Source organism: Chelon labrosus (assembly GCF_963514085.1).
Source record: "Chelon labrosus genome assembly, chromosome: 1".
NCBI lineage: Eukaryota > Metazoa > Chordata > Actinopteri > Mugiliformes > Mugilidae > Chelon > Chelon labrosus.
Window position 1 is genome coordinate 2,346,502 of NC_140337.1, and position 22,774 is coordinate 2,369,275.

At 39.5% G+C, this 22,774-nt stretch overlaps 1 protein-coding gene across 3 annotated transcripts in view; it reads right to left on the bottom strand.

The window, feature by feature from the left end:
* The window catches only part of col4a6 (collagen, type IV, alpha 6), a 114,119-nt gene that overhangs the window by 49,616 nt on the left and 41,729 nt on the right, over window positions 1-22,774 (bottom strand). For all 3 annotated transcript variants that reach the window (XM_084544849.1, XM_084544848.1, XM_084544847.1), the window contains exon 4: window positions 736-813. In XM_084544849.1, coding sequence (XP_084400975.1) covers window positions 736-813 — 78 coding nt within the window. The remainder of the gene's footprint in view (window positions 1-735; window positions 814-22,774) is intronic.

The following is a 22,774-nucleotide window of genomic DNA, read 5'->3' on the forward strand; positions in this document are numbered from 1 at the left end:
GTTGAAACATGCATTACACAAGCTCGCTCACTTTGATAGACGTCAGAAAGCGGTGATGTTTGTGGCTATTAATGAGTTAGGTGTGTACAATGGAGGGAATAAAAAAGGTGGTTTGTATTTCTTAATTAAGTTAATGTACCCAAATCCTGAAAATGAAACCTCCAGAGCAGCCGCTTTCATTTAAACCGATCACTCCTTTGTGGGCTTGTGTTGATGCCAAATAACAAAATGTAACCTGTCTAGTCTGCTAACATCACAGCCAAGAGATGATTGACCTGCTTAACAAAATGAATGTAAGACTAAATAGCAAAATTGCTTGGGAAGATTTCTTACTGCTCTAGCTTCACATTAAAAGCTGTCAAAAGCACACACTGGCTTTTATTTTGACGTAGTCACAAGAAATGTAATAGTTTTCGTCAGTAGTTTTAGGACTGGCTGGTATTCACCATCAGAATCTATAAGGAGTTCCCAAAAAATAAACAAGGACTGAAATGTCCAAGACTGTCACTTAAATGTCTAGGAAAGGAAAAAAGCAGAACTAAAGGAGAGTTTTTGCTTTAAAGTCAACCAGAGAGCAGCTAGAGAACACTCATGTATATTAAGTCATCTATTAATTGGAGAGAGAAGAGAAGGGTGCTCACTTTTCAGAAAAATCTGCATGTGCAAATAATGATGCACTGTGCTTTTTGGCTGTTTGAAACATGGATTTTAACAAAGCGTGCACTGCTCACTCACCCTGCTGCCTTTCTCTGGGTGGCACTTGCACCCTCTGCTGCAGTCCAGGCCTGCACATGGCTCATTGGGGTTGGCACCCTGCAGGAAAAGAATAAATGAGAGAGATTAGAATGACTTCTTCGGATACATGAAGTAATTTTTGCCAAAAGTGAATTAGTCACGCTCTCCCTTCTTTCGAGAAACGCACTTCACACCCATAAGACTGTGGTGTGGAAAAGCCTGAGCATATCACAAGAGCAGGACTTGAACAAAGAGGGAGGAAACCACATCCCATGAAAATGCAGGTACTCAGGTAAGGACACAATGAGTCACATGATTTAACTTTCAGAACTGCAGCAACTGGACGGTGGCAGATTTAGGATCAGATCCACTCTGTTAAGTGATGAGAAAAGAGCATGGAAGGGAAATATCCGTCAGCTTTAACATGTGCTATCAGGTCCTACAAACAAGGACTGCTAACATTCTGTTCGCAGCCTTTAATTTTCGTTCCTGGATTCGCTAAAGAGAGACAGATGATGGCTGACCTTTTCCTCCAGCGCTCCTCTTTACCTGCTCATTAGGGACTGAAACGCAAACCAGGCGCAGAGCTGACCTCTAAAGAGCAAAAGACCCAAAAGACTATAACCAGGAGCAGCCCTGGGGAGGCCCTTTGCTCTGCTCGACTCCATTCATAATGTTACCGTGACCTGTGGCATGTTTGTTTTCTGCGCCAGGGCAGCTGGGAGCGAGAGGCCTCTTCGGTGAGGCCAATTTGATTACTAATGCAAATAATCTGATCAGTCTAATATGCTGCAAAGAGGACATCACGATATCTTTCGCGACCCTAAAAATCCTGATTCTTTAAATCTTGTTCCTGTAAAGCAATTTATCAACAATTCAATTCAAGAATTAAAGGAATATGATTCACGTTGTGCATTTCTTTCTATAGCTAAAATTCACCACGTTAAATCATATGACTAGGACTCTGAGATTGACTTTTAGCACTTCAAACTCTAAACTCAAAAAGTTATTATTCATAAGCATGAGAACCTTTATAAAAACTGACCACCGGAAAAACAGCTGAGATTGACCATGTGATATAAAAAGCTCCACTAAAGGTCCATGAGGCGTGAGTTCACTATACCACTGCATTAAAACACTCATTTCAATTGTTGGAATTTCAAGATTTCACACCCATTTCAATTTTATATTTCAAGCTCATCTTTATATAATTATATTGGCATTTAAATAATATGAAAATGTAACGATTACCATTAACCCTTAACCTCAATAACCCTTTAAGTCAATAGCCATGTTTACACGCGTCAAATTGAATGCAAAAAACATAAAAAAATTGAGAAAACTGTGTTTTGATCAACTGGTCTGAAGCATAGACTGTATAAAAATATGTACAATACCTCCCCACTTCCCTGCATTGGCCAAACTAATCTTATTTTCACAGGGATACGGGCGCGGCATCTTGCACAGTACAGTCCTAGAGTGGATCAATGACCTGCCCGCCCTTCTGCCAGACTCACTCGCGTAGTATAATAATAACTACCTAAAATGACAGAAGCCATCTTTGGAAAAAAGGTATTACTGTTGTTTTAGTTTGGCCCAAGATGTACCGCAGCTATAGCAACCAACCTCCTTCATGCACAATGCACACAGCAGTTTTAGCTCATAAACTCTGGATGAACTGCAGATTAACCTTTAGTTCACTGGGTGGCATTCCTGAGATATCAACGAAACATCACGCAGTGCAGTGGTTTCAGAGTTTATAGAGAGCTTTTATAAGCCGACGTATGAGTGGCATAATCTCATATACAAGGGGCACCTATCAGGTCTCTGGGTAGGAGGCTGATGGATCACATGGGGAGCAGAAATACGTGGGTGTTTTTGTTTTTCATTCAGTGTATTTGTATGAATTTAATCTTAATATAAATGTGTTTCACTTCCCACATGATTAGATGTCTATAAATTATTAATTATGATTATTGATCATTTATGTCTGTAATGTGGACTTTTAACCAGTGCTTTAGAGGTCTCGGAAGGGTCAAGCTCAGAGATCCTGTCCGCATTTCGCTGTGATTAGCGGATGAAAGGGTGCTGGCAGAAAGGGGAGACATGGGGGAGACGTGGAGGAGACAGGGCCATATGTGAGGACGGGTGGGGAGGAGGGACAAAAGGGTGTCAACGGGGGTTAAGAGGACAGAGGAGAAAGTGTGTGCAGGTCAAAGCTTCAGTGTGATCATGCCACCACGTCTGTGGATTCATATTCACAATAATCAAGGAGCCTCCAGGACCCCCGTTAGTGACCATCATCTGCTTTCGTCTGGGTCTCAACCTCAAAATACCAAGGTCCTGGGAAAATCTGGAAATCTCATGGCCCTTGAGAATGATGCTGCAGTACTGTGTGTTTTTAATATACTGTTATTACATTTATTAAGGGGGAATCGTCTGGCACCACATCTTTGAGACTGAGTTGAGAAACATTTGTTTTAAGATCTAAATCATTTACGTTCATAAATTCAACATACACAAGCAATGTTCAGTTGAGTTTACTTGGAAAGCAAAACATGATCAACAACTGGTGAATGGTCTACTGTGTCAAGTAGCAACTGACTGGATGAGAAAATAAATTATGGTAAAAACAACAAAAAGTTTTTTCGGTCAATTCTCTTCCAGCTCGCAATGGATTGGCCTCCGCTACAAAGAAATGCTTTGTTTTCATACAAGTAAGAGACATTGGATGACAGATACTTTAAAAAACCAAAAGAGTCTGACTCTGATCTGGCCGGATGACTGCAGTACTCTGGACAATTGACAATGTCTGCTAGATGCAGAGAACATGGGTGATCCAGCTGTTTTTAAAAATATATATTAAGTAATTTTTTTCCTCATGTCCATTTCAGAGCTCCGTAGCAGTTAAACCATACAATTCAGCATTAATAAATCTGATTCTATTGCCCATAAAGTCCCATGACAAGCTAGTTATCAAAGCCTGAAATTAGCCTGAACCAAAGCATATTTGATTTGTTAACATGCATGTGCAGAAACAGAGCAACTCCACTCGATTATACTGTATATAGTGTCTTCACAGCAAAAAAAAACAACTAAACAACAACAACAAAAAAAAAAACACTGAAGACCACCTGCAACATGAATTCAAAACCCACCCGGTCAAAAGAACTGACACAATTTGCACCCGCAAGAATCAGTTTCAGTTTTATTTTTACTTGTACGCCAAACAAGCATTATTTCTAGTTTTCAATCTAAATCATAAGGCTTTTATTTCCTTTGCCAGAGCCTTCAGATTCTTTAATATTACTCTGTTTCAGTAGTTTAGGAGATAACAATAATGGAAGAAAACTGGTGTACAGGGAGACAAGGTGAGGCAAAAGATTACTAGTGCCAACTGCTACTACTACAACTACAACTGCCACAAAGAAGAAAGAAAAGAGATGAAACACACACAGCAAGGCGAAAGCGAGTTTGACACTGGGCATACAGAGAGAGAGAGAGAGAGAGAGAGAGAGAGAGAGAGAGAGAAAGGGAGAAGAAGGGGAAAGGTCAGTGGTGCTGGTCCTACTTGCTTCTCTCTGATCTCCTCAACTCCTCTAATCACAATGACAGAAGGAGGGCAATAGAGAGAGAGAGAAAGTGAGCTGGGAGAAAGAGTCAGTGAAAGAAATGAAGGGAGACCAAAAAAAGAGGGAGTGAGCTCAGATTAAACTTTTTGGCAAAGAGGCCGAAGAGACAAGAAGCTAAAAATAGCAGCGGAACAAGTGATTTGGAACATCGGTGTTGCTCCACATTATATCTGCAAAAGACCAATTATCGATTGGACGGAAACTTTTTGTCCAATCAAAATGGTGATTTGTCTGTGCAAACTTTATCTTGGGTTACCCTTATCGTTATGCTGTATTACCCTCCTTTTGTTAAGGCATGAGGTATTATCCAATCACAGCCAGCCGATTCAGATTGTTGAGCCCCAGGATCCTTTTTTTAAAAAAAATAAAAAAATAAAAAAATATATAAATATATATATATATATATATATATATATATATATATATATATATATATATATCTAATAGCCCTATCTAATATCTAATCCGACCTCCACCTGAGCAGGGTGGAGATGTCCTCAAGTGCTGATCCTCATTCAACTAATGCGGTCCACACCCAGAATTAAAATAATACAAAGAACGATATGGGCAAACAGGAGCTAAGCCAGCACCCGAGGGAGAAAAAAACAATGAACCGCAGAGAAGATTTGTGCAAATGATAAAAACACAAAATAGAGGTTGATACAAACACATGGAGAAGGACATGTGACTACATCTGGATGTGTAGACACAGGTAATACTACACTAGCTTGCACTAAATTTTACTCTCCGGTATCAGAGGGTGTAGAAGAGGCTGCCTCCAAACCTCACTGCACCTAAATTATCTGCATGGCCAGACACCGCTTCTTATCCTTGTTAGATTACTTTTGTTGCACAGTCTCCATTACAGGTGCCTTTAAACTCCATTGCCTTGTTGTGTGAACATTTTGGGGGTGTGTCCTGACCTAGCTTAATCTTCTGATTGAGATTGATATGAACCCGTCTAATCCAACTCTTGGCGAGAAGAGCCAACAGAGAATAAGCTAACCTCAACATGTTTAAACACTGTAATACCAACGTTTGTGCAACTCGTTTTCATGAAAAAACATGTCTGAACTGACAAAAAGAACTCGAAAGAACATAAATGCACTGCATGGTTTGACATTTGCCATGAAAGGTGACAGCACACCAGACAAAAAAACAATGCCCTCAATCTGCATACATTCACCGATGTGATGTGATTGGACACGCTCCTTCCAGATCGTCTGCATGAATTGAACAGTGTGTTCTCACCAATCATTCCCTTGATTCCACTCTGTCATCCCGGCATTACCCAGCTATGCACCTTTCAGCATTGGTTTATATTCCCCAATCAATCTCTGTTTGCTCTTACTTTGCTATCCAAACACTTTCATGTACATATGTCTCACTGAGACCTTCTAAAGACATCCGTAATACCTGTCTGCTTAAACATTCTGCAGTTCATACACCTGAGAGTGGCACCTCGTGGATAACGGCTAATGTCCGGACTTGCCTGTTCATTCCTACAGGGTCCTGCTGATGTTATCCAGATGAAGGTTGAGTCTAGGGTTGCCCATATTACATAGGTCTGAGGCAAGTGAAGTATGTGATGAGATAGGGAAGCAGTTGTGTGTTTTTTTAAAGTGAGATAGAGCTTTGCGTGCTTTGTATGTTGTAGAATTCTTCCGCAAGTAGCATGATGGTGGTGGGTTTCTTACTGATCAGAGATTGTAATGTATGAGCCTGAGATCATGAGATCCTGAGCATGGATGGTTCACCTGGTTCAAACAGGAATTAGAAATCACTTCTGGTTGGTTCTCTTGGAAGTAGTTGGGTTTAATACTTCCTGTGTGTGTAGAAACAGAACAATAGACTCTAAAAGTGTAGTTCCCATTTAAAGTGACAGTCACCAATGTAGGGTTAAAAAGCAAAACTCCATTTAAAACCATCCAAAGGCAAAGAAGGGCCAAAGGTTTGTTGAAATTGTGTGATTCCATGACTTGCAGCACAACAACAGCTAAAATTTGCATTAATTGATTTTTTTGTTCACTGCAACAAGCTAATATAGCAAGTGTCCTAGCAAACACTTTAAGGAAACATCTTTAGCTGCTAAATGCTCCACATCTAAACAGGAAAAAAAACAAAAAAAAAACATTTTTACACTTCCTGTTTAGAAATGGAGGGAAAGAAGAAAGAGAAGACAAAACTGGTAGGAGCTTTTAAAAAACAGTTGGCAATGAAGCCAAAAAAAAAGAGTGCATTTAGAGTGCATTTTATAAAACTGCATTAATAAGGAAAACTCCATTAAAAACTATCTAAAGGCAAAAGTCATTAAATTCTTGTTTATTTATAAATCATTTCTGGGATTTGCAGCTCAACAACAGCGGCTTAAACCTGCATTATTGACTTTTTTGGACATCACAACAAGCTAATATAACAACCATGTTAGCAAACTGCAAAACATTTAGCAGACATGTGACTACATTAGCATTCATTCAGAGTCATGTTTCTGGGAACATGACAAATTAAATCAAGTGTTCTTTTGTTAGCTAGCTCTGTGCTAGCTCTGTGCTAGCTAACTTCAAGGAAATTATTGACTTTTTAGTCAAGTAATGTAGCAAACATGTTAGCAAACAGTCGCACATTCAGCATACATGAGCTGCTTAATGCTTTAAAAATGTGTCTTTTTCCGTCTTTCCATCTCTATTTTACAATACAAAGAAAAGAAAAAGAAATTGACAATAACCACAAAGAACTAAAGAAAAGAAAAAGAAAAGAATAGGACTCTACTGAAAGCAAAAGCAGAAAACTTGTTCATACTGCTTGAATAATCTGGGATTTGCAGCATGACAACAATGGCTTAAATCTGCATTAACTGACTTTTTGGGCAGCGCAACAAGCTAATATAGCTAATACAGCAAATTAACTAACATTAAGGAGACATCTGCTGCTAATTGTGCTGTTGTGTACACCAGATGGTTTCTGGCTTTGTCTGTACGGAACAGCGTAGGTCATGTTCAGTGGCTTGATCTAAGAAATCTGGAAATACAGTAGGCACTTGCGCTTACTGACCCCAGACAGGATGTGAACCCTGATCATTGTAGTATACTTTGAATGTCCGCCATCCTCCATTTGTCAGCACAAAGTCAATTGGAGGCAGTAAAAGCAGCTTAAAAGATGAGCAAATCTGTTCTTAAAACCTGAAATGCCGCTTAAAACTACAAATATTTCCCAAGTGGTGGTTCCCAAGAGAAAGAGAATATACCACACCTTGAATCCCAGAACTGACCTTTTGTGTCATGCAGGAATCTATTTAAAACACACTCTGTCAATCAACATGTCATCACTTTATACAAATCAATGGCAGTGCAAAGAGTTCTTCCAACATGTGCTAATCAAACTGGGATTTGGCTTGTAACTTAAAGAAGAATCCACTATTGGCTTCTGACAGAACGAGAACAAGGTCCTCTTAGTGACAGTGAGAACCGTGATAAGTGTATTTTGAGATGCTGTTTGAACCTGGAGAAGTCTTTAAGTTTCACCTTGACATGAACCTGACACTGAGGAATGATCTCAAGGGAAGAAACAAATCAGGCACTTTATGCAAATAAAAAAAGGGCGAGAACAAAAAGGGGGAAAATGTGAAGCTCATTCCTTTTTCCTGCAATGTCCACGTCTTGTGATCTTTCTTATCCTCATCTTTTTTTAATCATGGCATTCGTCACTTTTGTCCCCCAAACTCTTCTTCCCTCGCTCTTCTTCCTTCCATTCATCCTCTTCCTCTCTCCATCTGTGACCCTGACATCCACCACAGGAGACTAACCAGCTGTGTTTGTGCCTCCAGCATTCCTCATTTACGTCTGTTTATTCCACGCTGTGTGAGTGTGTGTGCAACTTCGTGTTTTGTGTGTTCTGTACATAAGCACACAAACACAGGATCATGTGCACAAGTGACAAACAGGCAATTTCAGATTCGTGCATGCATGTTTTCCTGTGATTAAGGTAATCACATGCGTGCTGTTGTATGTACTAGTCCACAATGCGTGCACTTTTTCCGCGTGTGTTTTCCCCTCCACCGGGCCACCCAGCTGGAGTCAGGTCATCTATAACATGGGCAGACAGCAGAAGTTTATGGCGCTAAAATGGATCCAAACAGGACGTCGCACACAGACTGCTGACATGGCCGATGGCAGCGAATAAAGTAAACTGCTGTAAAAGAGGCTCTTGAGACACAGAGACGAGGATTCACTTTTACATTGTGTTTTAGAAGTACATGATTTACCACTCGGTAAAAAGGATATCTAACTGGAAGTGAAATATTCCCAAATAAATAGTTCTCAGAGGTTTTTGTTCATCTTCAAGGACCAGACTAGAGAACTAAACACCACCACTCTCAATCTGACTGACCTTCATTCACTTATCATGTGAAATCTGCACTTACAGCATACAACCAAGATAGAAGTTTGCCAAAAACAAACGGGGATGCTGATATTGATCCTGGTCCTGTTTTGAAAAAGGGTTTCAAAGTGATTTTCGTGTCTCCAGGAATCAATGGAAATCAATGGAACTCCGTCGAAATGATAGAAAACAGTCAGGAGAAAGGTGAAGTACACACAGTTTGCCATTAAAAACATTGCACATTTGGCCCTTCAACCCAGCAGTTGATGGAATTTCTCACACAACTTCTGGGACTTCGTGTAAACAAATAGTAAACAGTATAATGGATGCATTTCCCGAACTCTAATCCTGTCAAGACCATGTTAATGTTGTGAAACCCTTTAATGTCACACTCTAAATACAAATGTGCTAATGTGCATGGCGCTGTATCTCCCCTGACACTGAGGACTGGCAACATTCCTTCAAACGCCCTTTACTTTCACAGAAATTACAGGACACAGAAACTGGGTAGGAGTTTTATCAAGTTAATTGCCTGAACAAAATTATGAAAAATCCCCCTCACTACATTATGTGCCTATCACAGTCATAAATGACATAACAGAGAAAAGAGTGTGAACCATTAAGCCCTGAAAGGTGATGCCAAAATTAAAGTTTCTATACCGCTTCAGGAGCATATGAAGCTATGTTTTGTCCAAACTTGCTCGCTTTTAACATGCAAATTCACTCCTAATATATGTGTGCACGTGTGTGAGAATGCCGTGAACAGTAAGTGCAGGTGTGTGGGATGCAAGAGGCTGTTGAAGCAACATGCTACATAGTTCGACATGTAGCTGCAACTGTACTAAATCTCAGCGAGGAAGACCTCCGCATATGTAGCTGTAAAACTGAAATGAGAGTTTTGGTGGATAAAATAAACGCGCTCTGCAATTATTGAGTAATGACTCAATTAGTCAGGTATGACATTGTTTCTTTTCTCTGTTTTCTGATGAACAATTGCTTGACATACAACACAACCATCAAGTTTAATTAAGACTTGAAATAGTCATTAGTTGCAACCCTACATACATGAACACAATTTTGAGGCACTACTTTAAATCCTACTTCATAGTGTACTTTTTTCTCCACTACATTTATTTTCAGTTAGAAGTGACTCTGGAAATTCACACAGAATATGATTAGCAAATAATTTCTGATGAGATATTACAGATCGTGCTATTTAAAGCTGAAGAAGTAGGTGATTATTACATTTTTTTTAAATGTATGAATAATTATAATACAATAAAAATCACATTTTATTCTGACAAATACTTTTACTAAAGTATGAGTAGAACTCCTGCATTGACAATTAAAGTACGAATGGTCACTTTCATATTCATCATATTAAATTGGAACCAAGGTTTACCAGGTTTTAAACCCAAAATATTGTAACGCCCAGAAAAATGGCCCAACAATGGTAGTATAAGAGTTTGGTCCCCACAAGTTAATAAAAACAAGAACACACACACACTTTTTCCTCTGGCTAAGCATTCTGCAGTCATGATGGAACAGAAATATCGCTATTAGACAGGATTAGGACTCTGCCTGCCCGGCCTTGTTGCCGCACTCTCTCTATCACGCTGTCTTTATTTTTTTTTCCACCGCGAACACAATAAGAGACTTAAAGGGGGGGAAATGTAATAACTATATCGTGTGCTTTTTTTTTTTTTTTTTTTTTTAACAGCAAAATGAACTGGAGCGAGACGGGGCACGCAGACCGATCAGCAGCTAAGTAATATGTTCTTGTTAATACCACTCGTGGATTTATGATGTGCTATATCCTCAGGCTATGTATGTGCTATTTCAACCCCCGCCAGAGTTCTTATGTACAGTTCTGTATGACTATCTTAGTCACTTTAGGGTCTTCCATAGAAAAAAAATCCATCACACCATACAAACAGAGAAGGCATGCTATTTCTTCCAAATACATTCTGCAGCATGACAAGGAAAGAAGTAGTGTCATATACCTTCAGCAACAAGAAGAACAAGGGGTCCTGCATCAGAGCCCTGGCCTCACCAACATTTTCTTTGGTTTACTGCACTTTATATGAAGTTAGTTGATTAGTAAAAACTAGTTTGGCTTTGTTGGGTCATTGGTGAGCATCTGTGGCCCTAGTTTTTACTGTGCCCTACAACCAACGCTGGTGCTGTCTGCAGCCTCTCAGCCCATTCAGCATGTTGAATCGGTGGCAGAACAAGATTGATCAGTGAACTTAGAAAAGCTTTCCTCATCTCATCTTAAACTCAAAATCCACAAAACTGTATTTCCACAACATCATGATCATCTACAAACAATGAAGTGTGGCCCAACATCACCATGATTTAAAAGAGACCAGCTCTGTATGACGGTTTGTAGCTCTTTCTAGCTTCCGTGCCTCCTAGCTAATAGTAGCTCTGCCTGTTTCCCCTTTTAAATAATGAATAATTCCTGCCACTTGCTGAAGAGTTATTTCCTTTCGTGCAGAACTCATGTACCAGCTGGTTGTTGGCTGTAGACTACAACTTTGTGGTCCAGACACAAAGCTCTGGATCCCTCCCCATTACATGTAACATCACTGCCTAATCCGATGACTGCACATCACGTGGACAGAAATACAACACCGGAAAATCTTCGAGGTCACATGATCTCCCTCCTTCTATTAACACTCCGTGTTTAGACTCTCATCCCGACCCTCATCTTGGTATTTAGACCTCTGTCCAAGATGCAGTGTGACCGTTCACATCGTCAGAATCTGAGCTTCCGGTCTGGGTTTGGTTTCTCTCAAGCCTGCTCTTCACTCAGGCTATAAAATCACTCTGTGCAATAAAAATAGACCCAGACTACCAAATATAGAATATGGGTATTGCTTTCAAAGTGCATGCAAGGACAACAACCCCTTAAGTAGTCTGTTAAGAATCAGAACATCATTTTGAAACTGATGCAAGAGGCAGCTGATCCAATATCTTATCTCGAAGAAAAAACAGAGACATAACTCAAATATGGAGACATGAAATCATCCCTGCTGACATTCACATAATACTCTCAATCATCGACGACACTAAAGTAAGAAGGGAAAGTCCCCCCCCCCCCCACACCTCACCTCCTTGTTTGAATCATATATTCCATTGCCTCTGGACATGATTAATTATCATTTTTATAACCAGCCATGTTGAAATATAGACTCCAGTCATATTTATCTGTTCACACAGACATGCTTTGAACCACCTTAATTCTCAGCGTGCCAATACAGGTGGCCAACTGCCCACTGGCAAAGCTGGCGCAAACGACCAGCAACAGGCTGTTTCTCGCCAGAATTATGATGTCAGCCTATAAAGTGAGCTCTGAGACGCTGTGTGCTCAAAAAAACAAAACAAAACAAAAAATTGTAGTTGACACAGACAAAGACAAAGGAGGAGACTCAGGTTGGAGCCAGGAAAAACTGCTTTCTGGACACAGACGTACACAAAGGCGGGGAAGAACATGGTGTTACTGATGTACCACATGAAGTGTGTTTAGGTGTAAATCACTCTTAAATTACAGAGCTGAGAGAGGAAGGACTGACACAAAGGGATGACAAGGAGCAATCTTTGCCACAATGTTGGTGACATGTTTTGACTTTGGCTGAAATTAAACAGATGATGGTAGATAAGATTTTACAGATTTAATGCTAGTTAGTTAATGCAGGTATGGGGTGTCTTCTGTCCATTTTGGTCTTCTCAAAGTCTTGCACTATATGAGACATACAGTGCAAGACCACAAAAGGTCAGACCATTGTTTTTTGGCAGGCCACACTGATGTACATCTTGAATCTTCTATGAAAGTAGTGTTGAAAGCTATCCCTTCTTTTCAAAGTCGTTGTTACACTAAGTAGCAAAAGTTTTATTTAAATGAATCAAGCAGTACATTTGAAAACTTTGCTGAAGTCACAAGGAGGTTGTTGGGGTGGATTGTGGGCCTACAAAGCGCTCAACTCAAATATTTGCTCAAGGTTAGGAATTGTGGTTTCAAATGTAAATAAAAACTTTTATTTAACAAGTCACTCTAGATGTTCTGTATTAAACCACACTGCAACCTTCCTCTAACTTTAACCAATGTGTGGTAGCATAATTGAGAATGCTATATCAACACAAAGTGTATGATTTTAATCGACAGCTATTTGGAAAGATATATAGGCAATATGGATAACACATTACCTGAAAACATATTTTATAAAATGTATTAATATACTGTACAGTTTGAGGGAAAATCCATTTACATTGGTAACAGATAATCTGATGCACCAGATGCAAACATTTGTACAGGAAAGTCTTCAGAACTTTCAAGAAATATTTGACAGATTATTGGATAAACCATTTGCCCATTTCTAGTAATTTCAACCAATCAGATCAACGAACCTTATGACACAAAGCAAGCCAAAGCTAGCAAGCAGTAACTTTAGCTGGCTAGTGTGTTCTTCCTGACCCTGTAAGGCTAACTTATGAATCGAAAACATGCAGATAGCGGCCAGCAATTCCTCAAAAAATGCTCTGTCGGTGTGCACTTGTGAGGATTAGGCCTTGAAAGGTGGACTGTCATGTAACAATTAAAATCTTGCAAGAATGCAGCATAGGGTAAATGAAATATAGAAAAAGTAAAGTTGTAATAATGCCTGATGAATTCCTGCACTCAATATCTGACAAATATGCCAAACCAACTGGAAAAATGTGTCTCAAGAAGGAAAGCAAAGACAATAATTTTCCATACAAAAGTTGTTGTTGTGTCTTCATTAGGAGCAGAGTGAAGCCAAGCAGCTGTTTATTAGCCACCACACAGATGTTAAACCAGTGGACCAAAGGGGATGCTATTTCATTGTAAGCCGGTGGATCTGTGTGTTCAGTTTGAGCATCTGGCTTTAGTTACATCCTGCGTCTGGTCTCCCTGTGCAGCACATGCTTGTCTCACTGAAGGGATTATTACTTTGATAAATCGCTTCCCCCTTCACGTGTTTATAGAGCAGAGTTTATATATGGCCATAAACAGTGAAATGATATTAGACCACAGAGGAGTGTTTATGATTTGATTTCAGCTGCCACAGCAGAGCGGAGCGAAGCAGAGCGAACAAGACAAATTATGTTAACGATAATATTTACCACAGACTTTCAAAGTATAATACTGGAGGACAGCGTAATGTCCTCTAATGTATTAAAGGAGATAAAATGCAGTGTATGAAATATATTAATGTGTCACTGCATCAGTAGTTTTTATTTATTTATGGTAACATGCTAAATAAAATCTATCTTTGAGCTAATTTTTACCTAAAACTATTCATATACTTTTAAAAAAGGCATTATTTGTATATATTTCTTTTTCTTTTACTTTTTGAGATCTTAGCGTTATTAAAAATCTGTCAGTTAATAGTTTACAATAATTATCAACTATTTTGATGAGTGGATTGTTGGGACCACTTTTCAGACAGTAAAGGCCAAATATTCTATTGTTATAGCCTCTTAAATGTTAGGTATATAAGCGATGGTTGGACAATCCTATGACCTTTTCATTATTTTCTGATATTTTATAGGCACAGTTGGAGCTCCGATGCCACACAGGTTTACAGCAAAAGATCCATGTTAATTTGCCCACATCCCTCAGTATCACAAAACTGTTTGAGTATTTGGCACACAAGCAATATTTCTAATTGAAGTAATTTAATTAATAACTCTGAATAAACTCCATGTCTCTCTGTTTGGTGGCAAAGGTGAAACCATCAGGAAGATGTTGAAAAAAAATCTTAATTTAAAAATCTTGTCTCAATTAAACAAACACTGGTGCAGACATGTAAAGACTCTCTCACACAAAGTGACAGCGCCAACCCTCCTGATAAGTGCTGTGATAATCACTGCTTTGAAGTGCACTAAACTGCCCTCGGCTGGAGGGAGGGGTGAGGTACTTTTGATGAGGTAACGGGAGGAAAATGCGGGCGATGGAGGGAAAGAGAGTCAGAAAATAGGATAAACAATGGAGGAAAAGAGTGCTAGAGTAGGGTAAGGCGTAATGGCTTCCAACAGATGGAGGCAGCTGGGAAGAAAAGAGGCTCTAATGGTGGACAGGTGGGACTGATGGTGTGAAAATACTCTATTGAAAGGCTAGATGGGAGGAGTAGGTGGAGAGAAAGGTGCGAAAGGAGTGGTGGAAGCCCTGAAACAAAATCTGGTCTGTGGGATTTCAGTACCTCGGAGCAATGTGTGCAAAAAGTAGTGAAGGTACACATATATGTGCAGAACATGTGTGTATTTTGTCTATACATCACAATAGCATGGCAATTACAGCTCACATATAATAAGGCAGAAATCTGAGATCCACCTAATGTGAGAGCAGAGAAAGTTGTCACATGGCTCTGTCCTTACCCAGAGGCCCAACACGGACATACACAGACACTGATGTAGTTTAAGGTTTCGTCCAAACAACAAGTGTAAACCGAGCAGTGGGTCCCTATGGATTCACGTAAAAGGATACACGCCCGCCCCCAGCACTGCTGTGTGTGAGTGTGCATATACACAAGAAAGAAAGAAAGAAAGAAAGAAAGAGAGAAAGAAAGAAAGAAAGAAAGAAAGAAAGAAAGAAAATGAGTGCGTGCTGCTGCAGGCTTCATGCACTGACAGGATAACAGTCTGGTAAAGATTATTTAGGTTGTCCACCACCAATGGTATCAGATTGGGCCCACAGGGTGGCTTATCAGTCCTTTGAACCACTAAATATGTGGCAAAAGAGCAGTGTAACACCTCAGAGGGAAAACTGAGGCCCAAATGTGACAAAATTATTTGCAACACTAAATTTCTGGTACTTAGTCTTTAAATGGGCCTAAATGCTAACTGATGAAATGTGGAAACATTGGTGGAGTCACATCTGGAGAAATCCTGGTTTCATCTGCTGCCAGTCTTTATGCTAAGGTATGCTAATCCTTTCCTGACTTAATTTTAACCCTTTATAGGGCACTCATTGAAATACTTGGAAATTCTGAATTTCACCCCCAGAGTGTTATAGTAGGGCATAAGACGACTTTTTTACTTTTGTAAAATTTTTCAAAATGTTTAATTTTCATGGAAAAAAATCAAGATTAATGAATTTACTATTTATGGTTCCTTGACTTTAAGTGGTAAACAAATATAAGCATACTTAGACCATTAGAACATAAGTGCTGATTCAGGTACTTGTTGACATACATATTATCACATTAGACAACATTAGGACACTTCTTCATGGTACCTAATAAAGCAGTTATGCTCAGCGTTCATGTAGAAGTGAACCTTGCAGACCACATTTGACCTGAGAATGTTGCCTTTACCTGGCTGGGTGAAAACCACATGATTCTCAACCTCACTGAGAGGCACAGGGATGCAATTTAAAATGTGTGCTGAAGTTTCCATATATGGTTCCTTGCCCCATAAAGGGTTAAAAAGCCTGGCACTATGGTGGTATTGGCTATCCACTGAAGCTTGTGGCAAGAAAGCCAATCAGCTTCTAATGAATTATCAAAACATTGGCATTTAACATTTAATATTTAAAATATGGTGAACTTTTTTTCTGATTACAAAGAATCCATTTTGACAAAGAAACCAACAACAGATGCAGAACAAAACTCCTGCACCACAGTTTAACTCGCTTTATCCCGCCTCCCGGACAAACAATGTCCAGCGCTGCACATCCCGCTGCCAACCGCTTCTGCCAACCAGGACCTATTTTTTAACGGAAGCTTCGCTAACAGAGGTGCAACTTCACTCCTCTGCTTTTTTTCCCTCCTCTGTCGAGGGAGTGTGAATAGAGCAGTGATGGTAATCTGCACTGATTTCTCTTGAGTGTGTGGTTATGTGGGTGTAATCCAAAAGCATGACAGGTAGCAGGTATGTGTCACCGGACGGACTGATGTATTTAAGAGGGAATTATTTCTACATTTAATAGGGATCTATATTTATACTGATGCGTGTCTGTGTGCATATGTGATTGCGTGTGTGTGCGCGACGCCTCCCATGTGTGCATACTGCTGAATTCCACACGTGCAGGCTCAAAGTCAACACAGCTCTGGCCCTGGAGCTGCAGACACATGTTCAGTCTGTCTTTTTATTATTCAACTTTGATCCCCTAGTTTTCTCTTTTTCTCTCTTCCACATGCATCTGTTGTTTGAACTCTATTTTTAGTCCAACCTTTAAAACTCTAGGAATTCCTGGCAATACATCCTGCCAATACAACATTATATTTAGATGGTCATTCCTATAAAGAATCAATTGAGATGGCAGTAAGTGAAATCTAAACGTTGAAGTTCTTGGTCACATCCTTTGACTGAATATAAAGGATGAGCTCTCCGTGACACCCACCTATTTGATTCCTGTAGAGCAGTTCTGAAGCAGTGAGATGCCAGTCATAACACTAAATCTTGACATAAACTAAAATGAGGCATCAGTGCTAACCACCACGCCACTGTGCCGCCCTCGTTGGCAAGTTAAGAACAAATAATATTCTGGACAAAATTTTTTCTTCTTATCAACATTATTTAATTATGTAATTGTGTCCTTTGTAGGCCTGTGTTTCCACGACATATAGCTATGCTAGGGTTACATTAAAGGGGAATGGTGTCGAATAAATCAAATTAAATGCTCCTCCAACCTCACCTTCTTTCCTTCTTCGGTGAGTCAGGTCATGCTTGCAAAACAGAGCCAACCACAAGCCTGATTAACCTTCAGTTGTGGCTGAAGTCCTCCCATCCCACAATTACCCTACCCCAGCGATCATAAAAAAACTCTTCCTCTGCTTTTAAACCTTTTTAATCTGTGAATTGTTGGATTGACGAGACAGACAAAATTTTCCCCCTCTGAGTCATCGGTCCGTCAGCTGTGTGTACTTCACGAGTCGTCTGGCTTTTGCTGATTGAACTGCAAGTGCAAACACTTAAACCCACAAAAATAAAAGAGCACCGCAGTCTGCTGATATGACTGCTGTACAGTCAGACATATAAAAACACAAGGGTTAAATCGTGTGCTCTGATTGATCTCTATGAGCTTTGTAAAGAAGACAGGGTGTGTGTCTCGGACTTAAAAGCTGAATCTCTGCCAGGCTCAGCGGTTTGCAAGCTGACCCCGTTCTATGAGTTCCCGTTTTGACCACTGGGGGCGATGTGGAGAAGCCAGACAAGTTCATTGTTTCCCAGTCATCTGATCACAAACAGAGGGGAAATGCTACTCGCTGACCCAAAACACACAGACCTGGAAGAGCCTGCGGTAGTGTAATGAGACCACAGGATTTTTCAGTCCATTAAACTTCACTTTTACCCTCTTGACTAGCTAACAGCAACTGCAGTCTATTAAATCACACTTATTATGGTGACTAACTGACTTGGCAGCGGCGTGGAAGAGTCAAAGAGGACCAGACAGGTGGAGACAGCTTTGATCCATGTCAGAAAAATCTGACTGATGATGCTGATATTATATGATCTCAACAGGGAGCGTCTCCACCCGCTGACTTTGACCCTTTCCATGCACGAAGGTTAGAGGTTGGGGTCAGTTTCAGAGCTTGAACTATTTCACACAGATTGGAAATGGTGCCATCATACGATTTCACAAATCCCGGTTGGATAAAAAAATATTTCTTTTGAACAGTTAAAAGTCCAATGTAACTCTAGGAAAGGTCAACTCATGCAGCAAGTCGTTGCTTTCCATTCAGCAAATTTCATGAAATATATAATAAATGTGTCAGATGCCTTGCATATCATCTACACCTGTATGATCCTGATTGTTGTTAGTAGCAGCACTCAGTCTTTTTTGAAAATTTTTATTCAAAAAATTATTACTACTTGTAAATTATGCTATTTTAGTCACAATTAATGGTAATTATATGAATTATTAAGTCTATTTTAGTTTCTAATTACCTTATTTCACATTTCCCGTACATTAGTGATGCACTGACAATAGTGAAAAAGTTATAGTTGACTTGGCAACACAAAAGAAGCTGACCATTGAACAACTATCAAGTTTACCATCATTCTTTTTGAGTACCCATCTATATCAGTTAATTGTTCATTGATTCAAGATTTTCAAGATTCAAGATTTCTTTATTGTCAGTTTCTCAATACGTTCACAACATACGGAAAAATCGAAAAAACGTTTCTCTCTCTTTCTCATTGGCTCATTTAATTTAATCTTGCAGTTTACTCACTTCTGTTAAGAGCTCATTTCAAGATCCTTGACATTGCTTGCATTTCTGCCTACACTGCTTACACATACATTTCTACAAACAGGAACTTCAGTCCATATGGAATCCCCAGTGGATCCTCTGAGCTGTAATGTTAACAGACCTGGAGCACAGAGTGATGTCCTTAAATGGAAAAGACATGTGAAGCGAGTGTGACACTTCTTTACGTTCTATCAAAATTTTCTCAACTAATTGGTGTATATCGCTTTCCTAAACTACCATAAAACGGGCATGAACTGCATTTAAACGGTTACTCTTAGAAGAAACAGTGACTCTTAGTGTGGTGTGTTTTTGGGCTGATTTAGAGCACAGTGAAATGTCCATATATGGTGTTCCTACAAGTCATGGTCAAGGCTTGAAATAAGCTGTAAAGCAGCAGACAGAATAAAGCTGGTCCCGCACAGTGTTTCAATTTGGCCACTGCTTCAAAAAAAAAAAAACAAGAAAACAAAAAACTGAGAGAGTCCTTGAGATTCTTCACAAACTAGACAGCAAGACTTTTTATGGAAAATGTTTCAGTTCAAAGCCTGCACCGATGTCTAATAGTTGCTGATTCTAGTTATAGCAAACTCCTGTGATTTTAAAGTAAATGTAAGCAAAATCAATGTAATTCAATGAATGAATGAATGACTTAAACTCATTTCACTTATATGCTTACCCTTTGAGACTGAGTAGACATGGCTGCTCCCACTCATATTTCTGGGCAGGAGTTAGAGCTGGGTCATGCTAGTTTAGCATAAGGAATGGAAGCAGGGGAGGAAAGATAGCATAGCATCTGCCTCAGATCTGGAACATACCTGCACCTCTAAACTTTATGACTAAACACATTATATCTACCGTTTTTTTTTTTGTTTTTTTTTTCATATACAAGCCAGCTAGTTGTTTGGTACGGTCTTCATGTTAGACTAAGCTTGGCTAAGCTAGGCTTGTCACTTCCCATCTTACCTTCACAAAGAAAGCCAATACATTTTACCAAATTGTTGAATTATTCAGCCCTTTAAAGTAGGGTGTGTAACCACTTACATGTCTTTTCTAAAAAGTTCACGATGTTACAACATTTTGTGTACATAACTTCCCGTGTCGTAACCATAAACTCACAATTGCCATTGGAAGGCACCATGCATCTCCCTTTTTAGTCATACACACACCATCTTGCTGTTTGGTCAAGATTTCAATCTTTAAGCTAAGCTAGGCTAAGACAGGCAAGTAACATCATCTCATTCACAAAAAAAGAATGCAATACAGTATATATTTTCTCAAAATGTTGCTTTATCCCTTCAATTTATGTCATGTAACCACTTAAGTGTCTCGATGTCAAAATTAGCTATATAGCCAAACTTCAAAGCCAGTCAATATAAAGGGAGACTCAGACATGACCTGAAGCCCATTTACAGTTACAAAATAAACATTTTGGAAGTTTTCCTGCCCTTAAAGATTGAAGATCTGCCCCATTCACTGCAGCAGAATGTACAACGTAACAAAGTATGTGTGGGACTCTTTGGTAAGACACTCAACTGAATACAGGGACAGAAAAACACAAACACTCAGTGTTACCAGGCTTAGAGCATGTCTACATTTAAGTAGCCTGCAGGCAGTTTGACATTGCCAGCTATGGCATAGACACCCCCTCGCTTCCTCTTCTCTCTAGTCAATAGGCTGCTCTTAAAGCAGCATGGTGAGGTTAAAATATCACCCTGACGCTCCGTCTTTTGTGATCTGACCCAGTCCTTTCTCTTCCTCCATTTCAGTGCATGACTCTGTGCGTTTGGACAGTATGTGAATCTATGTCTGAGAGAGAATAAAGAGGCAGAGGAGAGGCCAGGGTTGGTGGGAGAACAACAGTTACCTACACACTATTAGACTTTGATGGGAAGCAGTAAAATACAGCCTGAAGCTGTGAATGGGAATATAGGAATGCTTTTGTCACTGAAGCTCAAGGACAAGCCAGAGAAAGAGTCTCAGGTATTTCTAGACTGTCAACCGTAATGAGTGTTGGTTTTTATTCTGCAATTTAACTGCAGTTAGGGTTTATTTTTAAACAAATTTTAGATGTTTTATATGACTATTCACAACTGTAGTATGGAAGCCTAGGGGTGACAAATCTATATAGAGAGTTTCACCTTAGGAAATCAGTTGGTGATTTTTTATGAATTGGTTTCAAGCCAAAGCTACATTTTCATTACAGGTGGATGATAATGAGTTATCTGGAGAAAACCTGGTTTTGAAACAGGTTTTGGAAAAAAGAATGAATTAAAAAAAAAACAGCGGGGACAGATGTGTATGTAAGATACCAAAGCTGATAAAGAAAGCAGCAGGTGATTCTGTTATGTGATGGATAACTAGAGGCATGGCGGAAGAGGTGGAAATTAGCTTTTTATTTTTTTTTTTTATCGCACTGTTTCAGTCTCCTAAATCACAAAGCTGTCTTCTCCCACCTGAGAGAGTGCCCGCAAACGCACACTCAAGAAAATAATGACAGGGAGGCACCGCAAAATGCCTTTCTTTAGTGTTGGGGGTCCTCAGGCGATGTGTGTACTTACATGTATGTATGCATCTAAGTGAGTAAATACGAAGCAGCTCAGCAGATAACGGAAGCTGCGGTTGTGGTTGACAGTGATGAAAGTAAAACACTGGAGGTAACATCGTTTAAGGTGGTTTAAACTGCGCCTTCCTGCAGATCGCTCATGCGCCCTTTATGGTGGTGGGACTGAGACTGGGAAAGGAAGTTAAGGATTAACAAAGTAACGCAAAGAAAGGCAACCTTAAACAAACATGTCACGACTAGGTTTAATGCTCGATAACAAAGCATTCGTGGGGACCTCTGGATGCTCAGAAGAGTAAAGTGAGGGTTTAGGGTTCCACTGGGAATCGTGATTTATGCACACTGTATCGTTTTTTTCCTTCCCATGGCCTGTTTCAGAACAAAACACTCACATTCACATCTTAGATACAGACTGGCATCTTATTTCAGAACAAAACTACTTGGCACTCTGTTATGTCAGAGGAAAACTTTTTTCTGTGCTTTATTTTATAGAGAGAAAGTTATTTGCACAGCTTACAGTAAAATGAACTGTCTGAGAGTTTGTGTCACTTACTTCTGGGTTAAACTCTTACTCTTGATTGCACATTTTCTTAAACATCCAATCTATGTTCTTGGCATCTCACTCTAATTAAAGAGTGAAACTTTCTATTTTGAATTCAGTTCCTTGTTGTGGAATAAAACTGCTTTTTTGTGTATCATTCTGCTTTCACTCTTCTTCTTCTCTTTGTTATTTTTCCAAACAATTAAGTTTTCCTTGTCTAAGAACACTCTTATCTGCTTGTCATATTTCACAAGGAAACTGGTCAAAGTTCAGTATTGCTTATATTGCCTTCCTTCTGTCTCTCAAAATACAGAGTACAAGTATTTTCTAATTTGACTAATTTACCAGAAGAAACAAAAGGCTCTTCTGACTAGAAAGAACAAAGTCAGGCTTGCTCAGTGATAAATGCCTTTAGTCCAGTTGACACAAAACAAGGAGATGAATACATGCACATAGCTCGAAACTGCATGCATATTTTAGCATGCTACAACAGAGCCGGGGCAACTCCAGTAGCCTCTCTCCCAGACTGAGGATGGAAGCAGTGTGGAAATGTCTGGGTTACCTGGAGGCGAGGCTGTGTTGACATATTTCTATTATTAAAAAAAACATCAATCTGGAATCCGCAGACAATAGACAGATATTTGGCTCGCCTCCAGTTCACAAGAAGAGCACTCGGGGGACTGATTTATTTATTTATTTTTTCATTTGGGAA